At 25.6% G+C, this 21169-nt stretch overlaps 1 protein-coding gene across 2 annotated transcripts in view; it reads left to right on the forward strand.

The window, feature by feature from the left end:
• LOC117167444 (ATP-dependent zinc metalloprotease YME1L) overlaps positions 1 to 14110 on the forward strand; it is a 46918-nt gene extending 32808 nt beyond the window's left edge. For both annotated transcript variants that reach the window (XM_033352395.1, XM_033352402.1), the window contains exons 6-11: positions 652 to 784; positions 864 to 1101; positions 6266 to 6505; positions 8575 to 8721; positions 9011 to 9139; positions 13877 to 14110. In XM_033352395.1, the coding sequence (XP_033208286.1) occupies positions 652 to 784; positions 864 to 1101; positions 6266 to 6505; positions 8575 to 8721; positions 9011 to 9139; positions 13877 to 14092 (1103 nt within the window). In that variant the 3' untranslated portion in view covers positions 14093 to 14110. The remainder of the gene's footprint in view (positions 1 to 651; positions 785 to 863; positions 1102 to 6265; positions 6506 to 8574; positions 8722 to 9010; positions 9140 to 13876) is intronic.
• The last annotated feature ends 7059 nt before the right edge of the window (positions 14111 to 21169 follow it).

Raw genomic sequence — 21169 nt, forward strand, 5'->3', positions numbered from 1 at the left:
TAGAGGATTGAAAAAGGTAAACTCGAATTTAGATTGGCAACGGAATAGAAAAAGATTAAAGATAGAAAAGAGAGGATTGAAAAGGATAAGATTGAATTTTGATTGACAACGGGATAGAAAAAGATTGACTTTGATATTTAAATGATGGGATGTGATAGAGCAGATTGTATTAAAAAAGATAAACTTGAATTTAGATTGAAAACGGGATAGAAAAATATTGAAATAAATAGATAAAGGATTGGATAAGATTGAAAAAGGTAAACTTGAATTTAGAATGACAACAGGATAGAAAAGGATTAAGGATAAAAAATAGAGGATTGGAAAAGATAAGCTTGAATTTATATTGAAAACGGGATAGAGAAACATTGAAATATATAGATAAAGTATTGGATAAGATAGAAATGAGAGGATTGAAAAAGATAAACTTGAATTTAGATTGACAACGGGATAGAAAAAAAGATTGACATGAACAGATAAGTGAATTTCTATTGACAAATAGATAGTATGGGATGCATTTTTTCTATCTCTTTCTATCGTAAAGATTAAAAATGATTCAAAAAGATAGCATCTATCTTTTGACTTCCAGCAGGGTAAGGGAAGAGATTTCTGGCGTAGGTGGCGCTGGTATATTAATAACTAATAATTCTTTAGAGGCAGCAAAAGAAAGAGCGCCATGTGTTATTTTCCTTGACGAAATTGACTCAGTTGGTTCACGTCGCACAAATTCCGTCCTACATCCTTACGCGAATCAAACCATAAATCAACTCCTCTCCGAGATGGACGGGTAAGACCTTATATTTTTCTTGATCAAGAATCCTGAAATCCATAGTCAAATTTGTCCTGACCAACTATAATAATTGCAGTTTCCACCAAAACGAAGGCGTGATCGTTTTGGGCGCGACAAATCGGCCCAAGCAGTTGGATCCAGCTTTGCTGCGACCTGGACGCTTCGATGTTCAAATCGACATTAACAGGCCGGATTTTATGGGCCGAAAGGACATTTTCAATCTCTATCTTACAAAAATTATCCATCGAGATCTCGACGTCGAAAAGTTGTCGAAAGCGACGATTGGTTTCACTGGAGCAGATATTTCAAATATGGTACGATTCCTTAATACATTTTTTACATTTAAGTTTTAAGCGAGCATTTACAGAGCATTTAAGAGAATTTAAAGCATTTATTGTTGGAACTAATATAAATTTATCATAATTAATACTCTATATTTATCACAAAAAAAAAAAGATTCTAGAGTGTAATAAACATATTTTCTTAACCCTCAAAGTGCATAGATGGTAAAAATCACGGTAAAGTGCACCGTGGGTGTTAAACACCCCAACATATTTAATCATGTATTGTTTAACCCCTATTGAATATTTTGTCACAATATAATTATCTGATATAGTTTAAGGTATTTTTTATAAGGTAGAAATGATTTTATAGCCATTTATTTATTTTAAGTTTGTTAAAAAAAATAATTAAACAAAAAAACTTGAAAAATGGGGTTTTTTACTTTAAAATGCATAACTCACGCAATTTTAATTTTTTTAAACTGAAAATTTATGACTATACATTTTTGAAATAGTGTACTTTCATAAAAAAATATTGCAACGTGGGTGCTTTCAAGAAAGATATTTATTTGCACGGTTGAAAAGTCAATTTTATGATAAAATGATGAATTAGATGTTTTGCTTTTAAATCGTTCTATTATTATAAAAATTCAAGAACTTTGACATGTAATACTATAAAAATATAAGAAATTGAAAAAGATATATATATATATATAACTATATTTTAACAATTATATTTTATTCAAGACATTCACAGTCTGCTCTCGCATGACTCGCTGCCGTAAGTTATAAGCCATCTACAAAGAAAAAAAGTATGAAATAATCGAAAAATATAATAATTTCACTTCATATGATATACTTACGTTAGAAAGTAAACGAAAGTCGATAAAATTTCAAAAAAAATTTCTCTAAAATTACTTTTTCACTTAATAAGTCCACACTGGGTGTAAAAGACCCCATGATTTTCTTACCTCCATTTTCAGCAGCTGCTGCTAGTAGACTGACGCTTGACGCAGTATGCTAAAAGACTTTATTTACAGTTAGTTTCTCCAACTAGAGTTAGATGGCGACACTTGCTCAATTTTTTCGAATTAATTATGGTTTATAAGAGGTTGAAAATTGCTTGGGGTATGTGAGACCCATGATGCACTTTAAGCAGGGTAATTCCAAGTTGAAGTTAATATAATTATTTTGGTTAAAAATCGCAACTATGTGGTTGAAAATTAATCTTTTTTGGATGAGTCAAACTATTTTTAGTATAAAATTAAAATGCTTTTTTGTTGAGATATCAAATAACACGTTTTTCGTTAACAATTCATCTTTTTTTTTGGTTAAAAAAATCAACTATTCAGTTAAATATGGAACTACTTTGTTTAAAATTGATTTATTTGGTTGATGTGTAATCATTTTAATTGAAAAACTTTTCTGCTTGTTCAAAATTTAATTGTTTAGTTGAAAATTATGTCTTCTAGATGCATATTAATTGTTTTCACGGAAAATTCCACTCGTACATGTTTATATCTTTTTGGTCGAAAATTTCTTTAAAAAATTCAAATATTTGGTAGAAAATTAATATACCTGAAAATTTAATTATCCTATTTTTAGTTGAAAACTTGTCTTTTGGTAGAAGAGTACTATCATTAGTTGAAACTTCATCTTTCTAGTTATAAATTAATTTCTTTGTCTAAAAATTGAACTATTTTGTTGAAAATTAATTTCTTTTTTGGTTACAAATTTATTTTAAAAACTGAAAATTTAATTATTTTATTTTTTGTTTATTCAAAATGTACCTATTTTCATAGATATGTAATCTTTTTCTTTAAAAATTATATGTTTTGTAGAAAATTTAACTATTCTATTTTTTATGAAGAATTAATTTCTTTGATTGAAAAAAAATTCTTGTAATAGAAAATTCATCTTTTGGGTTTAAAATTAGTTTTTTTCCTATTTAGAATTTTTTTAAACTAAAAATGTAATTGTCCGATTTTTTGTCGAAATTTTACATTTTTTCCATAGAAATGTAATATTCTTAATTAAAAATGATATTATTTTGTTAAAAATTAACTTTGATTTTATTAAAAATGATTTTTTTTACTGAAAATTTAATTATTCTATTTTTAGTTGAAAATTTAACTGTATCAGGTGAAAATTCAACTATTTGTTACAAATCTGTCTTTTTGGGTAAAACAGTACTCTCATTAGTTGAAAAAAATTTTTCTTTTGTTTTTAGAAAATTCATCTTTTAGGTTGAAAGTTAGTTTTTCCCTGTTTAGAATTATTTTTTTAAATTAAACTGTCCAATTTTTTATGGAAAATGTACAATTTTTCGAATGAAATTTAATCTTCTTGATTGAAATTTATACTATTTTGTTGGAAATTTACTTTACTTTATAGAATTTTTTTTACGGAAAATTTAACTATCCTATTTTTATTTGAAATTGTATCTATTTTAGGTGAAAATTCAACTATTTGTTGAAAATTCGTTTCTTTTTTGGTTGGATATTTATTTTACTAACTGAAAATTTAACTATTTCATTCTTTGTAGAAAATTGATCTTTTTAGTTGAAAATTCATGTGTTTGGATGAAAATTAAATTTTGAAGTTGAAGATTCATCATTTTAGTTGAAAATTCACGTTTTACTATTCAATTTTGTTGTTGAAATTTTGCCTTTTTTGATAGGGTTGAAAATTGCACTATTTGGCAAAAAATTCATATTTCTGGTTGAAAATTCATCATTGTGATTAAAAATTAATTTCTTTGGTTGAAAATTCGTTTCTTTTTAGTTGAAAATTAATTAATTGGGCTGAAAGCTCGTTTTTTGGTATTTAAAATTTACTTTTTGAATTGCAAATTGACTATGCTTTTTTGTTCGTAAATTTATCTTTTTTATTTGAAAATTTATATATTTTAACGAAGTTTTTATTGTATTGTATTCTCATTAATTTCTAAAACCACGCAAAGGTCCTACAAATTTTCTGCAAATTTTTTTAATTCGTATGTTAAAATTTCATAACAATGTTTTTTCATTTTTAAAAGTAGCTTGAGATTTCTGAATTTAACTATTTTGTTGAAAATTCGATTTTTTTTTGGTGGAAACTCTTTTTTTGGTAGAAACTAATTTTTCTGGTTGAGAATTTATTCTTTTCACTTGAAAATTTAATTATTTCAATCAAAGATTCGTAGTTTTAGTTGAAAATTTAATTATTCCAGTTGAAGATTCATCAGTTCTGTTGATAATTGATCACTTTAGTTGAAAATTTAAATATTTTGTTTGAAACTCTTTTTTTTTATAATTAATTTTTTAAACTGAAAAATTAACTATTCCATTTTTGGATGAATTTTTCCTTTTTTTATTCCAATCTTTAAATACTTGGATGAAAAATTGTGTTTCTTAGTTGAATATTATTTTTTTTTTTTTTTGAACATCATGAATATCATTTTTGGGTGAAAATTTATCTTTTTTAGTTCAAAATTCCATTTTTTTGTTCCAAATTTATCCTTTTTAGTTAAAAATTCAACTATTTTGTTGAAAATTTATGTATTTTATTGAAAAATCGTATTTTTTTATTAAAAATTAATTTTCTTTTTTTTTTAAATCTTCTTTTTCGTTGATAAAATTCAAGTATTCCAGTTAAATATTCATCACTTTAGTCAAAAATTTTGTATTTCAATTAAAAATTAAACCTTTTGGATGATAGTTTGACTTCTTTGTTAAAAATTTATTTTTGGTAGAAAGTGCATTTTTTGTTATTTGAAAATTCATCTATTTGATTAAAAATTCATCCATATTGTTGAAAATTCAATATTTTAACTTGAAAAGTAAATAGTTTGAAGCAATTCAAATTGAATTTAATAATAGTGTCCACATTAATTTTACTTAAGTATACACTGAATTTCAAGCATAAAAAGATAAAATGAAAATTTGTTTTTATTCTTTTTCAAATTCATGGACTTTAGTAACAAATTCGAAAATTGAATCATTATTTTTTTATTATTTATTTAAAACCTTTGTAAATCAAACTCATGATTTTCTTTCGGAAATGAAAAATAGTTATCTAATTTTACATATTAATAAAACCATTGTTTGAAAACTTGGAATTGGCAAGGAATTTTTATTCATGATTTTTATTCTAAATCGCCTTCAAATTTCTTTGAATCCACCAAAAAGTAAATGCGTTTTTTTCAAACAATAATATATAGATGAGAAATAAAAAAGGCGTTTTTGTGTTTTTTTTTTTCAGTTTTTTAACTAAAAATTATTTTTAATACATACAGCATTACTTTCTACTAATAATTAGATGTTTAACCCTTAAAATTACATAAAGAGCATCCTGGGTGTTGGGTACCCAAGGGTATTCAAACGTGTGCTGTGCCGACGGTATTAGATAGTTTTTTTTTACATGAAAATCAGTTAATGCTGTTTAATCTATCTAGTTTAAGGAGAAAAAGGTTTCATAACAGTTTTTGAAATTTAAAGTAGTTAAAAAAATTTTTTAAATGACTTCTTTCACTCATAACTTCTCAAGTTTTTGATATTTTTACTTAAAATTTTATTTGAATACTTCCGAGATACGACGATTGAAAAATAAAATTAGTCTTATAGTGTTTGTACCACAAAAAGGGTATTTATTCTGAAAAATAATAGCTTCAATTCAATAAAAAATGAAACACCGTGCTTTGCGTGATGAAACGATTTTATTGATCTTAAACTGCGTATAAAAATTATGTAAAAATGACATAGAAAAATAGGGTTTCATGTCATTTGTTAATCTGGCGCCATATGTTCCATTTTCTTGAATTTGGTAAGTTTTGTTAAATCTCAAATAATTCGCTGGGTGTTATACACCCAGTATGCGGTTTTTCCGATTTTTTTCAACTTAACAAACATAATTGTTTATTCTGTTATATTAATGCTAAATAGTAGAGGATTTTTCTGAAAATTTTCAGATTTTCTTTGACCTCTTAAATAGGAACAAGTATTAAATATTAATATTAATTAAAACAAATAGACCAATTTTAGAATAATTTACTCACAAAAAAGGAAAGAGATTTTGTAACAAAATTATTCTTTCTAATGTTTATTTTGAAGGGGGAAAAATGTTTGAAAAGCACTTTTGGACTGTCCGTGTGAGCTCAATTTTGAAAATGAAAATTTTTTAAGAGCCAATTCTGAAATGGTAAATTGGGTACTTTCAGGTAAATCAAGCAGCTCTGCGGGCAGCGCTGGTGGGAGCCGATCGAGTCACGATGACCCACATGGACTACGCGAAGCAAAAAATAATTATGGGACCGGGAAGAAAAAGAGCAATGGACGAGGAAATTAACCGTATTGTTGCCTACCATGAAAGTGGACATGCGCTTGTTGCTTTTCACACCAAGAACGCTCATAATCTTTACAAAGTGACGATTCTCCCCGCGGGACAAAGTTTAGGCCACGTGAGTCTTGTCTAATTTTAATTATTTAATTTTTATTTTATTTTATTTTATTTTATTTATTATTATATTATATATTTATATATTTGTTTTATCAGTTTTATTGTATCTTTGAAATTTTAATCATTTATCACTATTTTTTGAAAAACTTTTGAAAATTATTGTTTATTTTTATCATGTGATATTGAAGCTGACCTACTTTTAAATAGAAAATATAAATTTAGTTTGAAATTATCGTCGGCTTTTATTATTTTTGTAATTTTTGTCAATTTGCAGAATTGATTTCTTCTACTTTGTCTAGAGTTTCAGGGCAAATGAGTGAAAATAATTATCGTTTTTATTTTTAGACAGTTTTTTAAAAAAGTTTATCTTTTACGTTAGAAATAAATTTACTTGATTGAAAAATAAACTTTTTTGTTCAAAATTATTTTTTTTTTTATCGAATATTCATCATTTTAATTCAAAATTAATTTCTTTCGTTGAATAATGAACGGAATTTTAACGGAAAATTCTACTTTTTTATTTTTGATTCAAATTTGAGCTTTTTCGGATAAAAATTCCAAATATTTGTTTGCAAATTGATATTTTTTTATTCAAAAATTAAACTATTTTTTCAAAAATTCGTGTACTTTGTGGAAAATTGATCTTTTTCTGTAAAAAAGTTAATCTTATTGATTGGAAATTCATCTTTTTTGGTAGGTATAACATTCAACTATTCCAGTTGAAAATTCAGCATTTTAGTTGAAAATTGATCTGTTTGGTTAAAAGTTAATTTTTTCAACTGAAAATTTAACTGTTCCACTTTGAGTTGAAAATATACCGATTTTAGTTAAAAATTTAACAATTTGGATGTAAATTTGTCATTTTAAATTGAAAATTCATTTCTTTCATTGTAAATTCGCGTATTTTGTTTAAAAAATAAAAATCTTTTTGGTAGAAAATAATTTTTGTCTTTTAAGTTTAATCTCATAATTTAAACATTCTTCTTCTTGGTTGAAAATTCACCTTTTAGGTAGGAAATAAATTTAATTAATTGAAAAATAAACTCTTTCGTTAAAAATTCAATTTTTGTTGTTAAATATTTATAATTTTCATCAAAAATTTATTTATTCGGTTGAAAAATTTCTTATTTTTGGATGGAAAGAATTTTTTTACCGAAAACTGTAAGTTAAGTTGAACGTTAATTTTTGTTACTAAAAATCCAATTATTTCATATTCTGTTTAAAAAAAAATCTAATTTAAAATTGTATTTTTTGGTAGAAAATTAATCTCTTTATTTGAAAAATGAGCTATTTTATTGAAAACTTTTTTTCTTTGGATGAAAAGGAATTTTTTTTACCGGAAATTTTACTATTTTCTAAAAATACGATTTTTCTTGGTTAAGAATTACATTTTTAACAGGAAATTCAACTATTCTATTTTTTGCTTGGAATTTTATCTTTTTTCTAAATGAAAATTCAAGTATTTTGTTGAAAATTATTATTTTAAATTTAAAAATTAAAGTATTTTTTCAAAAATTGATGTAATGTGTAGAAAATTAATTTTATTGCTTAAAAATTAATATTTTTTGTAGGTACAAAATTTAACTGTTCCAGTTAAAGATTCATCATTTTGGTTGAAAGTTAATTTTTTCAACTGAAAATTTAACCATTCGCCCTTGAGTTGAAAATTAACCTTGTCTAGTTTAAAATTTAACAATTTCGATGTAAATTTTTTAAATTTTTTCTGAAACTGAAAATGGAACTATTCCATTTTTTGTTGAATGCGGATTTTTTTCAGTTTAGAATTCAACTATGTGGTTGAAAATTGATCTGTTTTATTGAAAAATTCAACCATTTAGTTGAGAATTCATGTATTTAGTTTAAAAATCGTATTTTTTAGTAGAAAATGAATCTTTTTTGTTTAAAATTCAACTACATGGTTAAAATTTGATCTATTTTATTGAAAATTTAATTTAAAAATTGCGTGAGACAAAAAAAAGAATGTGTTTCTTTTCTACTAAATAATAAATTCCAGATTTTCAAGAAACTCGTAATTTTTATACGTTTTTTTTTTGTTTGTTTTATTTGCAGACGTCGCTTCTTCCAAAAAAAGACATGGATAGTTACACGAAAACAGAGTTGTTGGCTAACATGGATGTTTGCATGGGTGGCCGTGCAGCAGAAGAACTCATTTTTGGTTCAGACAAAGTGTCCTTAGGTGCTTTCGGCGATTTCACGGTAAACTAGACTTTTTAATAAACTTTTCCAACTATTAAAATTCCCCTCTTCCTCCTCCTCCTCCTCTTCTTCCTCCTCTTCTTCCTCCTTCTCTTCTTCCTCCTCTTCTTCCTCCTCCTCTTCCTCCTCCTCCTCTTCTTCATCCTCCTCTTCTTCCTCCTTCTCTTCATCCTCCTCCTCCTCTTCTTCCTCTTCCTTCTCCTCCAGAGATAATTTTCGGAATTTCTATTTATTTTACATTAAAATCAAAAATACTCATCACCCTCTTTTCTTTCTTTTTTTTTTAAAGGCGGCAAATAAAATTGCTGAAGACATGGTGACAAAGTTCGGAATGTCCGAAAAGTTTGGCTTCCGGGTTCTTAGTAATGGAAATAAATCAAATAAACTAATCGAGAGCGAAGTGCGGAATCTTCTTCAGGTAATTTTAACACCTTTTTTCTCTCGTTTTTGATGTTTTTTTAGGGGCGGAAGGATTTAAGAGATGTGAGGTCATTTGTTTGAATTTTTTAAACGAATTTTAATGCGCTTGAAACATCGAAATTTTTCGAAGTAGAAAGAAAATCCAACTGTAGATCAACTCTGCTTCATTTCCTTAGATTATTATATTTTTAAATGAAATTAGTCGTTTTTTTTTTGTTTTTTTTTGAAGAAAAAAAATGGTGTAAAAAGTCAGGTCGAAAATTTGAATGTTCAAATAAATTGAATTTCGAAGATACGACTTGACTTTTATCCCAAGTTTGTTGGAAAATTAATTTTTTCGTAGATAATTAATTTTTTTACTGAAAATTTATCTCTTTATTCTAATATGTAGCTTGTTTTTTGAGAATTTATCTTTTTCATGGAAAATTAACACTTTGATTACAAAAATCATATTTTTGGGAAGAAAATTCGAATTTTTGGCTTGAGAATTCAACAATTTGGTTGAAATTTGTGTTGCTTCTTAACTGAAATATCGTTTTCGATTGAACATTCAACTATTTTGTTCAATGTTTGTCTTTCAGGTTTGAAAATTGCTACTTTTTACTGAAAATTGAATTATTCCAATAAAAGATTCATGATATAAGTTGAAAGTTCATCTTTTTTTATTAAAAATGTAACTATTTTGTTGAATATTAATTTTTTAGGTTGAAAATTAAGTTTTTTTTGTCGAAATTTTCATTATTTCTTGTCTGATAAATCGTCGTTGGTTGAAAATTCAACTATTTTGTTCAATATTTGTCTTTTTTGTTTAAAAATTAATTTCTATAACGGAAATTTACTTTACTCTTCTTGAAGATTCATCAGATAAGTTAAAAGTTGAAATTTCAGATTTTGGGTTGAAAATTTAACTACATATTTTGCAAAAAAAAAAGAATTTATTTTTTGAATGAAAATTTAATTATTCCAGTTAAAAAATCATCATATAATTTTAAATCTTATCTCTTTTTGTTCGAAAGTGTAAATTGTTTTTTTTTTTTTTGTATATAAAATTAATCTGCTTGGTAGAAATTTCATCTATTTGATTGAAAATCTAAAGAATTGCTAAAAAATTAACATTTCTGCTAATAATTCATATTTTCTGGTAGAAAGTTCGACTGTTTTGTATAAAATTCGTCTTTTCAACTTGAACATTTAACAATTTGGCTGAAAATTTTGTTATTTTTTTACTAAAAATTAAATTATTCCAGTTAAAGATTCATTATATAATTTGAAAGTTCATAGTTTAGTTTGAAAATCTATTTCTTTGAAATGTATTTTTTTTTTTTTAAATGTTACTATTTTGTTGAAAAATTAATTTTTTGGTTTAAAATTGATTTTTCTTGACTGAAAATTTATCTCTTTGTTCCAAAATATAACTTTTATGTTGAAAATTTTCTTCATGGTAGAAAATTCATCTATTTGCTTGAAAATTTTAAAAATTGCTTCAAAATTAACATTTTTCTTAAAAATACATATTTTTGTGTTGAAAGTTCGAATGTTTTGTATATATATTTTTTTAATATTCAGCAATTTGGTTGAAATTTTGTTGCTGTTTTGAAAGTTAATACTTTTTATTGAAAATTAAATTATGCTAGTTCAAGATTCATCATATAACTTGAAAGTTGTGTTTAAAATAAATGTATCGTTTTTGGTGAAAAATTAATCTACATGGCAGGAAATTCATTTATTTGGTTGGAAATTTAACAAATTGCTTTAAAATTAACGTTTTTCTTAAAAATTCGTATTTTTGGTTCGAAAATTCGACTTGCTTTTTATAAAATTTCACTTTTTGGCTTGAAAATTCAACGATTTGGTTGCAATTTTTTTGATTTTTCAACTAAAAAAATAATTTTCGGTTGAAAATTCAACTATTTTGTTCAATGTTCGTCTTTCTGGTAAAAAAATTACTTTTTTTGTTTGTTAATTAACTTTTTTGGTTGAACAATAATTGTTATGGCTTAAAATTTATCTCTTTATTCGAAAATGTAGCTTTTTTGTTAAAAATTAATCTTTTTTTTTTTAGACAATTAATCTTCATGGTAAAAAATTCATTTATTTGGTTTAAAATTGAACAAATTGCTTGAAAATTCACATTTTTATTTAAAATTCATATTTTTGAGTAGTAAATTTGAATCTTTTGTATAGAAAATTGGTCTTTTGGGTTAAAAATTCAACAATTTGGTTGAAATTTTGGTTACATCTGTATTGAAAAATCGTTTTTGATTGAAAATTCAATTATTTTGTTTAATATTCTTCTTTTCGGTTCGAAAATTAATTTTTTTTGCTAAAACCTTAAATTATTCCTGTTGAATATTCATAATATATGTTTAAAGTTCATATTTTGAGTTGCAAATGAATTATTTTGTTGAAAATTAGTTTTTTTTTTTGTTTTAAATGAATTTTCTAACTGAAAATTTAACTCTTCCATTTTTTGGCTAAAAATTAATCGGCTTTATTTAAAAATTGAAGTGTCTGATTAAAAATTCATGTATTTTGTTGAAAATTTGGTCTTTTTGGTAAAATTTCATTGACTTTTTATTAAAAATTGTTATCTTCTTTGGTCAAAATATCAACTAATATATTTTTTTAATTAATTTTTTAAACTAAAAATATAACTATTAAATATTTGTTTGAAAAATGATCTATTATTAGTTAAAATTTTTGACTTCTTGTAGTAAAATTTAATCTTCTGCACAGAAAATTCATGTTTTTGTTGGAAATTCAGTGATTCTAGTTAAAGATTCATATTTTTCATAATAATTTTAGAATTCAATTATTTGGTTGAGGATTTATCTTTTTGTATCTGGTAATGCAAATATTTGGTTGTAATTAAATATTCATAATTTCAGCTGAAAATTCATTATATTGGTTGAAAAAAAAACTACTTCGATCAAAATTAAACTCTTTCCTCAAAAATGTATATTTTTGTTTAAAATCCATCTATTCCAGATAAAGATTCATCATTTTAGTTGACAATTCATTAGTTTTGTTTAAAATTGAACTATTTGGTTAAAAATTGATATTTTTTAGTTTAAAATTCACATAGATTTTTTTTAATCGTCTTTCTTGGTCGAAAATTAATCTTCCCATTCGAAAATTAATCGTTTTGTTTGAAAATTCATTTTTTGTTTTGCTTGAAAATTGAAGTATTGCATTTAAATAGTTGAAAATTCACTTATTTTTGGTTGAAAATAAAACTGCTTGGTTAAAAGTAAAATTAAGTTTGTTTTAAATATAAATCCCGTGGTTTTTTTTGCGTGGAAAAATAATTTTTTTTGCTGAAAATTTACCTATTCTATTTCTGATTGAAAACTGAACTTTTCTAGTTAGAATTTAGCTATTTGTTTTTGAAAATTGATCTTTTTAGTTAACAAATCATCTGCTTGATTGAGAATTAACGTATTATTTTGAAAACTCATTTTTCTTGGTAGAAAATTAATCTTCCTGTTTGAAAATTAATCGTTTTGTTTGAAAATTCATTTAAGTTTGCCTTGATAATTCAAGTATTGCATTTAAATAGTTGAAAATTAATTTTTTCTTTGAAATAAAACTACTTGCTTAAAAGTGAAATTAAATTTGTTTTAAAAATAAACCTATTTTTTGTGTGGATAAATAATTTTTATAACTGAAAATTTAACTATTCTATTTCTGATTGAGAACTGATCTTGTCTAGGTCAAAAATGAGCTATTTATTTTTGAAAGTTGATCTTTTTTAGTTAAAAAATCAACTATTTGTTGGAGAATTAATATAATTTTTTTAAATCGTCTTTCTTGGTAGAAAAATAACCTTCCTGTTTAAAAATTAATCATTTTATTTGATTTTTTTACTTGAAAATTCAAGTATTGCATTTAAATAGTTGAAAATTCATCTGTTTGGTTGAAAATAAAAGTACTCGATTAAATGTGAAATTAAATTTGTTTTAAATATAAATCTATTCTTTTTGTGTGCAAAAATAATTCTTTTAACTGAAAATTTAACTATTCTATTTCTGATTGAAAACTTATCTATTCTAGGTCAAAAATGATCTATTTGTTTTTGAAAATTGATATTTTTTTGTTAAAAAATCAACTGTTTAATTGAGAATTAATGTATTTTTTTAAATCGTCTTTCTTGGTAGAAAATAATCTTTTTGTTTAAAAATTCAACTATTTGGTTAAACATTTATCTATCTTTTTGGAAATCCAAATTTCTGCTTGAATTTTCTCGTGCTAAAATATTTAATAATATCTTGACATATTAATTTAATTTATAGAAACTAAAAAAAAACATTTATAATAAACTCGCGAAAAATTATAATTGGAAAAAACTTGAGATATTTGTTAGGAATTTTTTTCCAAGATTTGAGTAGACACCCTGTATTTGGTTAAAGCTTGGGGCGGAATTCCTGAAAATAAAACCAAGAATTCAGCCTCCAAATTTGGCCAACCACCATAACAATTTTCTTCTTGAAATTTGAAAAAAGTTAACAATTCTTTCCTTGAAAAGAAAAATTTTTTTCAGACAAAAATAAATAGGACAGAAAAACGAGAAGGCAACCAACCAAATCTCCTTCCTTCTATTTTTTGTTTTCTTTCGTCTTTTTAATTTTTATTTGAAATTTTATCATTTTAAAGCGTTTCAAATTCAGTTAAATATATTGTGAAACTGTCGAACGTTTCTGAAACTTTGGTCCAATGAAATGCTCCTTTGTCTTAGGAATCCTACGACCGAGCGAAAACGATCTTGAAGGAACATCCGAAGGAACTGAAAATGTTGGCGGAAGCACTTTTAAAATACGAGACCCTGGAGTTTGAAGATGTGAAAAATCTCCTGAGCGGTAAGAAAATGAAGGTGGAGTCTGCGCCCGCACCAAGAAAAATTACCGATATTACTGAGGACGTCCCCGTTGACGCGCCAAAAAACGTTCTTTAACTTAAAAAAAAACAAAGGCTCCTAAGCTCGATCGTTTAAACAATTCTGTACAGTACATAACATTTATTCTAGACTGTAAAAGTTTCCCTGTTTTCTGGATTTACTCCTCCTCTTCATCCTCCTCCTCCTCTTCATCCTCCTCCTTCTCTTCCTCCTCCTCCTCCTCCAGAGTTTTTTTAATAAAAACTTTTAAAATCTTTGCCTTCTGAACATTCCGTTGATTTATGATTCTCGGCCGTTCGCAGCTCAACGATTGTGATGGTGATAAAACAGTTGTAATTTCGTGATTAGAAAAATTTTCTAACTTTTGCAGTCTAGATGAGAAAGCGTGAAGAAAGGTGTCTGTTTGTCCTTTGGTCAGAGTTTTCTTTGTAAGAAACTCTGATGTGTGATTACTTATTGTTTTTTTTCTTTTTTTTTTTTATGGCATTGTAAAAATTCGTGAACCCTGAAAATAAATTCTCCTTCACTGTTAGTTGATCTCTGTGAATTGAATTTTAAAATAATAAGAGAACCAAACGTAATAAGGAATATAATAATAATAAATATAATTTATACATAGAAATGATGATTTAAATCAGTCCCTTGCAGCGCCCCCTTTTTTTGTTCTATTACGTTCCTGAGAATAAATGGCGTTGATAAAAATCCAACAGATGGCGCCACGATCAGCTGGTCTGACTTTTTTTATAAACATTGCAGAGTTAAAAAAAATAATTAAAAAGCGATTAGTTGGCGAGAAATTCACAAAAATTTTTTGGAAAAAATGTAGCTTAGTTCATTTTTTAATTTGTTTAAAAGTTGACTTGTTCTTTGCACCAAAACATACAGTAATAATTAAGCTGTGGCCATGAAGTAGAATAAGGAGACCCCACTCTCGGAACACATGTACGCGCGAATTCGAATTTGCATCGCTCGTAGCGCCTCTGGCGGAAAAATGCGAAACCGAACTCATTTTAAAAAAATTCCCTGATTTTTTTCCTGACTACTTTTTTATTTCAAATCATTAATATTCAAGCCAGAAGACACATTTTCTCTAAAAAAATGAATTTTCAAAGAAAAAATCAGACTTTTCAGCCAAAAATTAATTTTCCACGAAACTGATGCATTTTTACCAAGCAAAAATGAAATTCAAACTAAAAAGTTATTATTTTTACCAAAAAACGCGAATTTTGGACTAAAAAAGATCAACCATTAAAAAATTGAAAGGTTACATTTTCTGTTAAAAAAATTACTTTTAAACAACAACAAAAAGTATTTTTCACTAAAAACTTATTTTCAACCAAGAACATTATCCTTCCAGCAAAAAAAATTTAACAATGTAGTTTAAACTTCACCCAAGTAGTTGAATTTTCAAATAAAAAAGATTAATTTTCAACAAAATAATTTGACTTTCAATTAAAGAGAGGAATTTTCAACTAAAAATATAAATCTAAATATAATATAAATCCAAAAAGTTGCATATTTTAAAAAAAAAATAAAGTTTCTCCTAAAACAGATGAACTTCAAGTGAAAAAGATAAATTTTCAAAAAATAGTTGCATTTTGATAAAAAAAAAAGATGCAACTTCTCTTAAAGCAGAAGAATTTATAATTACAAAAAAAGTTATGTTTTCATCCAAAAAAGATTCCAGTCGACTCTAAAAAGACCAATTTTTAGCCAAAAAGGATGACATTTTAAGTGGAACTTTCGTACAGAAAATATTTCAGTTCATTTTTAAACACCAAAATATAAATTTTAAACAAAAATTTAATGTTTTACGAAATAGTTAAATTTCCAAGAAAATAGTATAATAGTTTAATTTCCATCCAGAGAATATTTCAGTTCATTTTTCAACACCCAAATATTATATTTAAACAGTAGAATTTTCAGCGAAAAAATTATGACTTTTTAACAAAATTTTTGAATTTTCACGCTAGCTAGTTGAATTTTTAACCAAAAAAGTAACATTTTTATTCAAGAAAGATGACATTTTTCCTGAAACAGATATGAATTAAACACACAATTTGCAACTAAAATGAATATCTTTTTAAAACAATTATTAAATTTTCAACTAAATAATAAAATTTATAACTAAAAGAATAATCTTCAGAAGAAAGTTATTTCGAATTTTCAGAATTCTAATTCGAAAATATTTCATTTTTTGTCCATTTAAAAAAATGGTCATCTGAAATTTTTAATTTGAATTGATACAATTTCTAAACTCTTCTAATAAAATTATTCAATTTTCTAAATTTTATATAAAAGTTTACAAATTGGAACGCTTTTAATTAGGTTACCTTTTCACGGTAACCTGATTTGAATTAATCGTTGAATTAATTTGACACATCAAGTTCGTATCAAGGTTATCAAACAATCAAATTTGCCATAAACCAACAAAACTATAAATGAAACTTATGCAAAATATTAATTCCAGGATTAATTCAAAACAGGCCTCCGCGAAAGGGTACCCTAGAAATAATATTTTGAAAACTTGTATTTCAAAGCTTTTCCGCAAGAGGCGCAATGAACGATGCCAACTAAGGGTACCTTTTCACGGAGACCTGTTTTGAATTGATCGGTAAATTAATTTGACACATCGAGTTCGTATCTAGGTTATCAGCCAATCAAATTTGCCATAAACCAACAAAGTACCTAGAAACGAATCCTAAGAAAAATATTAATTCCACGATTAATTCAAAACAGGCATCCGTGACAAGGTACCTTTAAACCATAAGCAATGCAGTGTGTGAAAATTACTTTTTGAAATCTGACATCATTTGGGGGTCGGAGGTTAGAGAGAACTTGATAGAAGCGTTTTGAGTACTGTACGTTTGTTTATATAGTTTTAAGGCACCTTTTCACGGAGGCCTGTTTTGAATTAATCGTGGAATTAATATTTTTCCTAAGATACATTTCTAGCTACTTTGTTGGTTTATGGCAAATTTGATTGGTTGATAACCTAGATACGAACTCGATGTGTCGAATTAATTTAACGATCAATTCAAAACAGGTCTCCGTGAAATGGTACCCTGACAGTTTATAGTCTGTTCATTTTAGAAATGTGGTTTGCAATAATATAATTAACTATTTAATTTTAAATTGAAATAAAAAAGCGAAATATAGCAAACGGTTTGTTTACTTGCGCGTTTTCCAAGTAAAAAATTTAATTCACTTTTCATATACTAAATTTGCATTTTTTTGCAAATTTGCAAAATGCCAAAGTTAAGGAAAGAACTCTTTCTTAAAAATGTCCAAACTGTTCAAAATATTTGTCGACTGATCAGAGAAATTGAAAATCTCCTAAAAAGATCAATATTTCTAAAATCCCTGAAATGATGAGCAGTCCACCTGAGGAATTACACCCTAATGTACCCAATGTTTTGATAATGTAAAAATTGATGATAATAAAATTATTAGAGGTTGAATGCAGCGAGAAAAAAGTTTGCAAGATTAAGCAACAAATGAATTATTGAACTGTATAAATGTATGATGTTCGGTTCAATTAAAATAAATATATACATTATATTAAATAATATTAAATCCATTTTCTCATTTATCAGTCTTGTGATTGACTTTTTACCAAATTATTCCCTCAAACATTTTAACTACAATTACCAATACTTAAAAATAATATTTCCTTCAAAATGTGATATTGTTAAGGTTTTAAAGGTACAAAGATTCTTTACTATGCAATTTAAGTTGTAGTCTTACATATTTTAATTATTATATTTATATTGGATATAACTGATATATTTTTTATTAATTCTTCTGATCATGTATATGTTTTAAATATTTTTGCCATTGAGGTCTTATATATTATTAATTTTTTTCCTTAGCTACATTACTAATTTTATCAAATAATAAAATCAATAATATCAGCAAAATAAATCATAGAAATATAAAGTTCAAACTGCTTTCAAAATGTATCTCAAAATTAAATTTTATTCACATTAAATTAGATATTTCATGACTTCTTTTTTTAATAATTCGTGATAGTTCTCTTATTTTTAATGTTTTTTTTTTCTGTTTATTTGAAAACAGCATCAAATTTTTAATTATTTTTGCTTTTTCCTAATGCAATTCAGTACAAGTCAGACCAACTGATCGTAGCGCCATCTGTTGAATTCGTTGGGCCGACGCCGACATTTCCCTTCCGGATCGAAAGAGAACTACTATTGGATACACATCGGTTGAAACAGGGGGCGGCTGATTTAAACTGAATACATTCATATATATGTACTTTGATTTAATTGAATGAAATGAAAACAACAGTACATGTGCATCACCCATTTTATTTCCACCACAAATGACAATTTTTACTTTATTTTTCGTGCTAAGAATCCTTTTATTATGTTTCACGTCAATTCAAGATCTATATCTTTCGTATTTCATCTACTTCGGTTATATCCACGGAGAATTAGGCATGCGGGAGTTTTTCTTCGTTCGGTTTATATTTCGCTAATAAATGTAGGGTCAAATCTTTCTTGCGCGAATTATGTTGCACTGTAAATACTGTCGTGTTTAAATGAAGAAGAAGAAAGTGTTACCTGGATGTAGAGTTTTTAAATGTACAATAATTTATATTGGGTGAATTATCTCGAGAATATGCTCAGCATTTAAAGTTGAACAGAGCATTTAAAAGAATTTAAAGCATTTATTGTTGGAACTAATATGCATATATCATACTTAACGTGATTAAAAAATATATTCTGAAGTGCAATAAAAGTATACTTTTTAAAATGACAGAGTTGCTACAGGTTAGATAATTCCAAAAAGTCAGGGAAAAACTGATTGAGGGGTACCTTTTCACGACGGGCTGTTTTGCATAAATCGCAAAATTAATGTTTTTCATAGGAATCATTTCTAGGTAGTTTTATGGTTTATGGCAAATTTGATTGGGCGATAACGTAGATACGCACTCGATGTGTCAAATTAATTCAACGATTAATTCAAAACAGGTCTCTGTGAAAAGGTACCCTATAGAGAATTTTCGACAAATTAAAGTTGAAATTAATTTTATTATTATGGTTTAAAATCGAAACTATTTCGATACAAATTGATCTCTTTTGGTTGAGGATTCAAATTATTATGTTGAAAATTCGTCTTTTTTGGTTGAATAAAACCATTTTTTGTATTGGGAATGGTCTACCCTTTCGCTACCTGGTGCCGAAAACTGAAACTATTTAATATAAATTGACTTCGTAGTTATTTTTGCTTAAAACAAGTCCATTTAGATTTATAATCTGTTTAAAATCACAATAAATAGTACAATAATTGTTTTTTTTTGTAGGAAAATATTTTTGTCACTATATAATGTAAATTCTATCTGAAACCCTTTGATACCGATGAAAACCTATTTTTAATATCCAATAAATACTTTAAATTACAAAAAAAAATCGTTAAAACACTTTATGCACAAATTAGAATGCAAATGCGTAACCTGCATACCAATTCCTTCTAGTTCGGATTCCTGTCACCAGATGGCTTATCGCAGTTTAACTTGTTTTTTCTTTGCATAAAAAGGAATTTTTTTACCGAAAATTTAACTACTATTTTTCTGAAAATCCGATTTTTTGGTTAAGAATTACATTTCTTATTTATCTATTTTTAATTTAAAAACAAAACTATTATTTTCAAAAATTCATGTAATTTGTGGAAAATTGGTCTTTTTTGTATAAAGTTAATCTTATTGGTCGAAAATTTATCTTTTTAGTACGTGTAAAATTCAACTATTTCAGTTGAAGATTCATCATTTTAGTTGAAAATTTATCAGTTTGGTTGAAAGTTATTTTTTTCCACTGAACGGAACTTTTTTTTAACTCGCGTATTTTGTTTGAAAAAAATAATTTTTTTTATAGAAAATCCTTTCTAGTTCTAAATTTAACAATTTGAACGTAAATTTGTCTTTTTAAAATTAAAAAGTCACTTATTTTGTTAAAAACCCGACTTTTTTGGTAGAAAATTATTTTTTCTTTGAAATTTTATCTCTATATTTAAAAATTCTTCTTATTGGTTGAAAATTGAAGTAATTCAGTTACATTTTCATCATTTCAGTTAAAAATTCATCTTCAAGGTTATAAATAAATTTAATTGGTTTACAAATAAAATTTTTTTTGATAATGAATTTTTTTGAAAATGAAGATTCGTCATTTTAATTCAAATTTCATTTCTTTGGTTGAAAAAAGAGTTTTGCGATTGAAAATTTTTTTTCTTTGTATAAAAAGAAAAAACATGTAATTATAGTTGAAAGTTCTTTTTTTTCAATTTATTTTTTGACTGACAATTTAATTATTCAACTTTTGTTTGAAGAATGATATTGTTTAAGTTGAAAATTAGTCTTTTTTTGGTGCAACATTCATTTTCTGAACTTAAAACTTAATTATTTAATTTTTGGTTGAAAATTTATCCTTTTTAGGACAATAATTTTTTGGTTCAAAGTTCAACTGCCCATTAGTTAAGATGAAAAAAAAATGTTTTCACTAAAAATGTAATTATTCCATATTCTGTTAAAAATGCATTTTTTTTCTAGTTCAAATTCAACTCTTAGGTTGCAAATTTGTCTCCTTTGATTGAAAATTCAACTATTTCGTTAAAACTCATGCATTTTGTAGAAAAGTTGTATTTTTGGGTAGAAAATCATTCTTTTTGTTTAAAAATTAATATTTTTGGTTAAAAATGCAAATATTTCAGTTAAATTTAAGAATTTTCAGATTTTAACTTTAAAAATTAAACTGTTTCAATTTTATTATTATGGTTAAAAATCGTAACTATTTGGTTCCAAATTACACTGTTTTTGGTTGAGGTTTCAAACTATTTTGTTGAAAATTAATCATTTTTTGGTTAAAAAATTCAACTACTCAGTAGGAAATGTAACTACTTCATTAAAAACTGATTTATTTAACTGAAATTTAATTATTTACTTGAAAATTATGTTTTTAAGTTGAATTTTAATTGTTTTAACTAGAAATTCAACTCGTACATGTTTAGTACAAAATTTATTTTAAGGGCATGCGACACAGTGGAATTCCTACATTACCAACCTCTTTTTTCTATTGAACAAAATTTTTTTTTGAACCATAGAACTTTTTTTGTAAATCA

Source organism: Belonocnema kinseyi, chromosome 1 (assembly GCF_010883055.1).
Source record: "Belonocnema kinseyi isolate 2016_QV_RU_SX_M_011 chromosome 1, B_treatae_v1, whole genome shotgun sequence".
NCBI lineage: Eukaryota > Metazoa > Arthropoda > Insecta > Hymenoptera > Cynipidae > Belonocnema > Belonocnema kinseyi.